This window comes from Neophocaena asiaeorientalis, unplaced genomic scaffold (genome assembly GCF_003031525.2).
Source record: "Neophocaena asiaeorientalis asiaeorientalis breed wild unplaced genomic scaffold, Neophocaena_asiaeorientalis_V1.1 scaffold315, whole genome shotgun sequence".
Taxonomy (NCBI): Eukaryota; Metazoa; Chordata; class Mammalia; order Artiodactyla; family Phocoenidae; genus Neophocaena; species Neophocaena asiaeorientalis.
Genome location: NW_020172011.1, coordinates 703,826 through 713,045, shown reverse-complemented (window position 1 = coordinate 713,045; position 9,220 = coordinate 703,826). Strand labels below are relative to the sequence as shown.

The window sequence follows — 9,220 nt, the reverse complement described above, 5'->3', positions numbered from 1 at the left end:
TTTTTTTTTTTTTTTTTTTTTTTTTTTATGTTTCAGGCCCTAACCCCAGAACAAGTGTCATTCTGTGCCTCACATATGCAGCAATACATGGACCCACGGGGCCGAAGCCAGCCTGCTGGCTATGATTATGTTGGCTTCATCAGTTCCTACTTTGGCAAGTGATAAGCAGCTATTCCTGGGTCAGAGAATCTTGATGTTGTGGGAAGTATTGGGGGATGAAGGAGACAGGCGAGTACAGAGGGTGGAAAGATAGTCGTGTGTGTGTGTGTGTGTGTGTGTGTGGTGTGTGTGTGTGTGTTTTACATTTATTGCAGGACCTGAAAAAATTCTCGGGCTTGGGAGATAAAGGCATTAACAAAATTGGAGGAGAGGAGGCCATGGGTTTGTTTTATATGCAACTAGTCACTGCTGAGGGGTATTAAACAAGGTCTCTATTTTTCGTTTGTTGAGTTCTACCTATCCTTATTATTTTGTGTTTTTTTCTGATTATAGAATAAAGTATTTCCTTTCAAAAAAAACATTTTTCAAAGTTCTTTTTGATAGAACAATATGAAGTAAAATGTTCCTGACTCAATTGGGTTTCTATATTTCTGAGAATTGTACTGTCATCTAAATATAGACAGCTAATTACACTGTAAATAAGTGCTTGGGTGCAGTAGATACATAAGATCCAAAATAAATTACAAACAGTGTTTCTTGAGCTTGAAATGTGTTTAAATTCTTACATTTGAAAATGGAGATATTTGATATTCTGGGAAACCCCAATATTTTAGTCTATAAAATGGAATCACACAGAGAAGACCAGCACAGCACACATTTTCTTCTCAATCTGTCCATTTTTCATACTTCCCCATTAGAGTGAATGTTATTACTCTCAGAACAGCAAAATATGGGCATGGCAGGTCTTCTTTTTGTCCTGTATGTCCCTGGATTTTCTCCAAAATTTTAATGTGATAAAAAGAATCTTTGTTTTGATTTACTTCTATCTCCTATTATTGTTAAGAGTCAGTAGAATTTTTATAGAATTAAGGAAAAAAACAAATGACCCAATTTTGTTCCTATTTATGGCTGAGTAATACTCCTTTATATATATATATATATGTACCACATCTTCTTTATCCATCCATCTTTTGATGGATATTTAGGTTGCTTCCACGGAGTGAAGTAAGTTAGAAAGAGAAAAACAAAGATCGTATATTAACGCATATATGTGGAATCTAGAAAAATGGTACAGATGAACCTATTTGCAGGGCAGGAATAGAGACACAGACGTAGAGAACGGACATGTGGACACAGAGGGGGAAGGGGAGGGTGGGATGAATTGGGAGATTAGGTTTGACATAAATACACTACCATGTGTAAAATAGATAGCTAGTGGGAACCTGCTGTATAGCACAGGGAGCTCGGCTCAGTGCTCTGTGGTGAGCTAGACGAGTGGGATGTGGGGGAAGGAAGTCCAAGAAGGAGGGGATATAGGTATACATATAGCTGATTCACTTTATTGTACAGCAGAAACTAACACAACATTGGAAAGCAATTATACTCTAATAATAATAATAATAATAACAATAAGCTCAAAAAGAAAAAAGAAAAGAAAAGAAAAAAAAACAAGAGGTGGTGCTATTTCCAAATATTTTCCAGACCAGGTTTGATCTGAACAGGTTTGAATGCTGACATTCTGTTCTGACTTGTAAAAATTTATGCTGTCATTTGCTTGTGAGAAGACTTAGTTCATTTCTTTGCTCAGTATGAAACTGCTTAGCTGTTTTTGTATCCTGCAGGAACAGTCTCCACCTCCCAACCCATGTATATTGCCACTTGGTTACTATTTCAAGTCTCAATCCCATTCTTTGTATAGAAATTAGTCCTTGCTAAGGGACAAATCCTGTCACAGGAGCCATTTAAAGAAATTTTGGTTAAAACTATAAAGCTGTCTTTGCTGCTAATAATGTATAAGTGTTTCTAGTGATTTTTGCTTAAACGATTGGGTACTATGAAGTATGACAATAAAAAAAGTATTTCAAAAAATGTTCAAAAATGTCTAAATTGTGTTACCAAATTATGAGTTACAAAATATGATTACAGTTGAAAATATTCATAGCCCAGTAGGCCATCAAAAATCAGTATCATTTAATATCACACTGCCTGAATATGGAAAATCTAAAAAATGTATGTTTGTAATAACCAAAGGCAGAGGTGATTATGGTTTTATTCTTCTCCTGAACCCTGCCAAGTATCTGTAAATCCTAAATCAGATTATTAGGCATGTGGTGAGCCTTTAAGGCAAAGGACCAGTAGTACCATCTCATAAAAAGAGATTAATAATATAGAGGCTAAAGAAGATAGTATTTATCTAAAGAATCAACAAAAATTCCTCAAGAAGATGGTACTGTTAGAATTACATACAGCATCTTCTGAAATCAGATTCTGACCACCCATGCACTCAAGCAAAAAATTATCATACATAATTGTGGACTATAAATATTCAATTTATAATATTATAACAATTAGAACTTGTATCAAATTTTCCTCTTGATCTCAGGGTTAAGTTCCTCATATTTCAAACTGATCTTTTCTTGACCTTCTGTTTACTTACTTTGAACTGTAATCCCTGCTGCTCCTTGGTAACTCTCTTCTTTAAATATTTATAAAATTTATAGAGGGGAGCCTGCCCCTGGGACCCAGCCCTGTGGCTACATTCTTGATTTCTCTTTTATGATTCCTACTGCTTGGTTGGGACTCAAAAACTATCCCACTCTTAACAGAACTCTCCCTTTTACATTTTATGGGCTTCCCTGATGCCAAACATTTGCCTGGAAGCCATCTGATTCTTTTTTCCTATAGCCTGATCCATTTCCCAGTACCTACTCTTCTCGGGTCTCTGAATCTAGGTCCATCTTCCTAGTAAAGTGCCAGGTAACAGCACTTTACTCTTCTTTGGCTGGTTATATCATGAAATATAAGGTGCTGGACACTGCCGGCGCTGGCTTCTGCCAGCATGAACTAGGTAACAAATATGTCATGCTAAAGTGATACTGCCTAGAAACTCCAAATAATAAAATATGGTCATATTGGGTGTTTCATGTATGGCCGACTCTGTTCTAAAGATTTTATCTTAATCATCACAAAAAGGCCTACAAAATAGATACTGTTAAAATTTCATTTTGCCATTGAGAATGGAGGCACAGAAATGTTAATAAACTTCCTCTAGATCACACATCTAAAAAGTGGCAAAGCTAGGCTTTAAACTCAAGAAATCTGACTCCAGAGCTTTATGGAATTAATTGGCTCTTTAAAGAACCATGAGTTGGGGCTTCCCTAGTGGCGCAGTGGTTGAGAGTCTGCCTGCCGATGCAGGGGACACGGGTTCGTGCCCCGGTCTGGGAAAATCCCACATGCCGCGGAGCGGCTGGGCCTGTGACCTATGGCCACTGAACCTGCACGTCCGGAGCCTCTGCTCCACAACGGGAGAGGCCACAACAGTGAGAGGCCCGTGTACCACCAAAAAAAAAAAAGAACCATGGGTTGAGCATATGTGGTCATGTTCACATCAGAGGGACCTCTGCTTTGCTATGTGTATATGTGTGCATATACCTGGGAGGAGGATTTGTTCTTTTTAAGCACATGGCCATATTTGTAATCAAGGGAGGGAATTTGAATCACCTAGGCACATTTTGTAAACTATTCCTGCCTGTCACCCCAGATCAATTGTGTCAAGTTCTATTGAGATGGCTCCCAGGAACATATACTGAAAGATCCCTCACGTGATTTTTATAGCCTTTCATACTTAAGACTACCACATTTGGAAGGTAGATTGACTTTTGAGTATTACATAGCAATTTTTAGAACATCTTTACCCATCATTGCTGAGTGTGCATTTAGGGAATGTTATGCTAGATGAACTGAATATGTTTTGGAAATGAATTTGCTCAAATACCTAAATGCAATGAGGAGATTACTTCCAGACCTAGTGAAAAGGAGCCTAGAGTACATGGCTTTTCTCCCCACTAACCCAAGTCCTTTCTGCCATTTAACTAAATCTCCTACTTCTCTACAACCTATTCTCTTCTCTTGCACTAGCTTTCTTCCTGCCAAATTTGATTTCCACTGAATTCTCCCTAGAGGATGTGTTTCTTCCCTGAGAGTATGGAAGAATATGGATTCCTATCTGAAAAATATTCCCCCAATGTAAGTTCTTTCCTCTCTCTTAAGTCTTGTCCTACTTCTAACTCATTGAAGAATCACACGAATCCTACATTTTCAGAATCTCTTATGTTTCCATTTCTTTCAGTGTCCAATACCTCTATCCTTGTTCAGGTCTTTTTGCCTTTCTTTAAATGATGGCAATGAATTTCTTACTGATCTTTTTGGCTCTGTTTTCTGCTTGCTGAGATTTATCATCCTCTCTGCTGCTGGATTAATCTTCCTAAATCACTTCCCAGATTCAACCCCACTCTCTGCTCAAAGGTATATTGTGTCCTATCTTCCATTACCAAAAGCATCAAGTCTGAAGCAACGTATTCACAATGCTCTCCTCAAAGAAATCTTAACCCAAGTTAACTTCACCCATCATTTGTAAGATATTTTTGTTCCTCTGGACAACTCACCACACTGTAATAAGCCTATATTGCCTTGCCACTGAGACTGTAGTTATTCTGTTCTGTCTTAGAATATATGTACTTTATTTCCACTTACTGCATTCAAAATTTACTCATTCTTTAGGAACAAGTTCAAGTACTACTTTAGACATGAAATCTGCTCTGATCCTCTACCAAGAATAACCTCTCCCTAAACTAAAAGCCAGTATCACTTTGCTTAACACATTATTAATAGTAGCAGCTGACATTTATTGGAAGATTATTATGATCCAGTTATTGCACTAAATTATTTATACGTATGACCCTGTTTAGTCAGGAACACAAAACTATGAAGTTACAACCATTTTACAGGTGAGGACTTTGAAGCTGAGAAAGATTAAATAACTTACCCAGGGTCACACTGTAAGTGGCAGAATCTGTATTCAAACTCCTTCCTGACAACTGTGTGAATTCATTCCACCTTTACTTATCCCCAGAAATGTCTGGTACCGTGCATGACATATTGTGAGTGGAAAGTAAAATAGGCAGGATAGAGAGTTCCACCATAGATTCTAAAGAGTAGTATCCATACTAGGGAGTGACGCAAGTGAAGAGGTCCTTACACCCAAGATTAGGAGGTCATTAGAGAGCAACAACTATTATTGAGGAAAATAGGAAATAAATCTATTTTCTGAAATAGAAGTTACCCAACTAGAAAAGCCAATTAAAAAGAAGAGGGCAAAGTAATAATGAGCCAGAGATAAAGAAGACAACTACATAAAAAGATTAAAGACACCTTTTGGGAGAGAAAAAATAATAATAACTGGCCTCTTCATTTAGGAAAGCATTCAAACTGATTTGCCAACCTGATAGTCACTGAGTTTCAGATCTTGGAAGAATATTATTGGTCAGATAATCTAATTATGTAATGATTTTAGAAATCTCTACAGTATACCTGGCAGGACCCCAGCCAGCCCTGCTTTGAACTTGGGCACTTGAAACTCCCCTCATCTTGTTCAGCTCAGTTAGAAAATTCTTAATGAACTGGGTTTCAGGAACTAAGTGTGGTGTATGGGAGGCTGAAAGTGAAAATTCAGCTTCTGAGATCAGTGTGAGTTAAGCACAGTAACCAGAGCAGGAAGCCCTGCATCTGCATTCCCCAGAAGCCATGGTGGGGTGGGGGGGTGGGGTGGGTGGGAGGCAAGAGACAGGATGGGACTCTCTTGGGGAATTGGAGGTGGGGTAGCTTTGGTCTAAAGCCCTGAATATCTGGCCCAGTGGCCTGGGTTTCTGGTGTATGCCCAGCCTACATAGAGGAAATTGTCCCATTATTGTAGCCTTCATCTTTTACCCAGCAATCTCCCTCAGAAAGCATTTCTCAGGGCTGTCTGCACAGCCCAATTTCTTAGACTATAAACAGTGAGATTGAGAAGAGGAGTTACCACAGTATAGGTGACAGCAATAAGGTGGTCCCGCTCAAGAGAGTAACTGGCTTTGGGTCTCAGGTACATGAAGGAGGCACAGCCATAGTGAACAATGACCACTGTGAAGTGTGAGGGGCAAGTAGAGAAGGGCTTCTTCCTCCCCTCATTGGAGGGGATCCTCAGGATTGCTGTCAGGATGTAGGTGTAGGAGATAGTGATGAGGAGAAGGAGACCAGGAGGATCCCTAACTCACTCAGGCCTGTATCTCCACAGGCCAGGCTCAGCACTGGCAGCGTGTCACAGAAAAAGTGCTGGATCTCATGGGAGCTGCAAATGGGAGGTGGAAAATGACCAGTATCATTCCCAGCCCAAAGAGATACCCACTCAAGAAGGAGGTGCCAACCCGGCTGGCATAGTGTAGTGAGGCACAGATGGCTACATATCTGTCAAAGCCCATGACAGCTAGGAGGAAGCAGGTGGTACAGACCCACGAAGCAGAGAAGAACATTTAGACAGCACAGCCCACATAGAAAATGGCCTGCCCACCCCTGACCAGGCTGGAAAGCATCCTAGGGATAATGCCCAAGGTATACCAGGTCTCAGAGAAAGGTAAGAAGGAAAGGAAGAGGTACATGGGGATGTGCAGATGGCTGTCGAGCCTGATGATTATGATAATAAAGACATTGCTGGTCAGGGTGAAAAGATACAGGGAGAGGAACAATGCGAAGAGCAGGAGCTGCAGTTCCCCAAAGCTAGAGGAGCCCAGGAATACAAAGCCCCTACAGAAGTTTGCATTGGTCTGCTCCATTCTGAGTGACATCCCTGATAGATTTGATTCTTTCTGCCTTGCCAGAAGATGCATTGTTTCTTTAGAAGGCAAGATGAGGTGGATTCTCATTTCTTTGTACCTGTTGTAACTCAAAAAGAAAACTCTTTTTTAGACAGCTATAAACTTCAGAAATATACTTATTAGACACATGGGTGTATGGATCTATTCTCACATGTGTATATGTGCATACATGAATACAAATATACACAATATGCACATATGTGCACATACATACATGACTACACATATGCAGGCACATATATACATGCATACCCATACAAAGCACTCACACATAATTATGCACATTTTACACATTCAAAACTCTGCACTGGTTAGGGTCCGCAGGGAAGGGGAGAGGCAGCACATGGGAAGGAGGGCCTGTGGAGTGTAGAGTTCTGGAGTATGGAGGAAAAGCAGGAAACACGGTGAAAAACCATTCCAAAGTGACCTGTTAAAAATTAAATAGAGGGGGAGGAACCAATATGGCAGAGTAGAAGGACATGCTTTCACTCCCTCTTACGAGAACACCAGAGTCACAACTAGCTGCTGGACAATCATCGACAGGAAGACACTGGAACTCACCAAAAAAGATACCCCACATCCAAAGACAAAGGAGAAGCCACAATGAGACAGTAGGAGGGGTACAATCACAGTAAAATCAAATCCCAAAACAGTTGGGTGGGTGATTCACAGACTGGAGAATACTTATACCACGGAAGTCCACCCACTGGAGTGAAGGTTCTGAGCCCCACATCAGGCTTCCCAACCTGGGGGTCCAGCAATGGGAGGAGGAATTCCTACAGAATCAGACTTTGAAGCCTAGTGGGAATTGATTGCAGGACTTCGACAGGACTGGGGGAAACAGAGACTCCACTCTTGGAGGGCACACACAAAGTATTGTGCACATCAGGATGCAGGGGAAGGAGCAGTGACCCCAGGGGAGAATGAACCAGACCTACCTGCTAGTGTTGGAGGGTTGCCTGTAGAGGCGGTGGGTGGCTGTGTGGCTGTGGCTCACCATGGGGATAAGGACACTGGCAGCAGAAGTTCTGGGAAGTACTCCTTGGCATGAGCCCTCCCACAGTCTGCCATTAGCCCCACCAAAGAGCCCAGGTAGGCTCCAGTGTTGGGTTGCATCAGGCCAAACATCCAAAAGGGAGGGAACCCAGCCCCACACATCAGCAGACAAGTGGATTAAAGTTTTACTGAGCTCTGACCACCAGAGCAGCAGCCAGCTCTACCCACCACCAGTCCTTGTCATCAGGAAACTTGCACAAGCCTCTTAGATAACTTCATCCACCAGAGGGCAGACAGTAGAAGCAAGAAGAACTACAGTCCTGCACCTGGTGGAACAAAAACCACATTCACAGAAAGATAGACAAGATGAAAAGGCAAAGGGCTATGTACCAGATGAAGGAACAAGATAAAACCCCAGAAAAACAACTAAATGAAGTGGAGATAGGCAACCTTATAGAAAAAGAATTCAGAATAATGATAGTTAAGATGATCCAGGACCTCGGAAAAAGAATGGAGGCAAAGACTGAGAAGATGAAAGAAATATTTAACAAAGACCTAGAAGAATTAAAGAACAAACAAACAGAGATGAAAAATACAATAACTGAAATGAAAACTACATGAGAAGGAATCAATAGCAGAATAACTGAGGCAGAAGAAGGGATAAGTGACCTGGAAGACAGAATGTTGGAATTCACTGCTGTGGAACAGGATAAAGAAAAAAGAATGAAAAGAAGTGAAGACAGCCTAGGAGAACTCTGAGACAACATTAAACACAACAACATTTGCATTATAAGGGTCGCAGAAGGAGAAGAGAGAGAGAGAGGACCAGAGAAAATATTTGAAGAGATTATGGTCGAAAACTTCCCTAACATGGGAAAGGAAATAGCTACCCAAGTCCAGGAAGCACAGCAAGTCCCATACAGGATAAACCCAAGGAGAAACACGCTGAGACACATAGTAATCAAATTGGCAAAAATTAAAGACAAAGAAAAATTATTGAAAGCAGCAAGGGAAAAATGGCAAATAATATACAAGGGAACTCCCACAAGGTTAACAGCTGATTTCTCAGCAGAAACTCTACAAGCCATAAGGGAGTGGCATGGTATACTTAAAGTGATGAAAGGGAAAAACCTACAACCAAGATTCCTCTACCTGGCAAGGATCTCATTCAGATTCCATGGAGAAATCAAAAGCTTTACAGACAAGCAAAAGCTAAGAGAATTCAGCACCACCAAACCAGCTCTACAACAATTGCTAAAGGAACTTCTTTAAGTGGGAAACAGAAGAGAAGTAAAGGATCTACAAAAATAAACCCAAAACAATTAAGAAAATGATCATATGAGCATACATATGGTTAATTACCTTAAACGTGA

General features: G+C 40.6%; 1 protein-coding gene and 1 pseudogene across 3 annotated transcripts in view; one reads left to right on the top strand and one right to left on the bottom strand.

Moving 5' to 3' along the window:
- SPTA1 (spectrin alpha, erythrocytic 1) overlaps positions 1–518 on the top strand; it is a 65,815-nt gene extending 65,297 nt beyond the window's left edge. For all 3 annotated transcript variants that reach the window (XM_024750521.1, XM_024750504.1, XM_024750513.1), the window contains one exon: positions 37–518. In XM_024750521.1, coding sequence (XP_024606289.1) covers positions 37–162 — 126 coding nt within the window. In that variant the 3' untranslated portion in view covers positions 163–518. The remainder of the gene's footprint in view (positions 1–36) is intronic.
- Positions 519–5,917: 5,399 nt separating this feature from the next.
- Positions 5,918–6,809, bottom strand: LOC112403377 (olfactory receptor 10Z1-like; annotated as a pseudogene).
- Between the last annotated feature and the right edge of the window lie 2,411 nt (positions 6,810–9,220).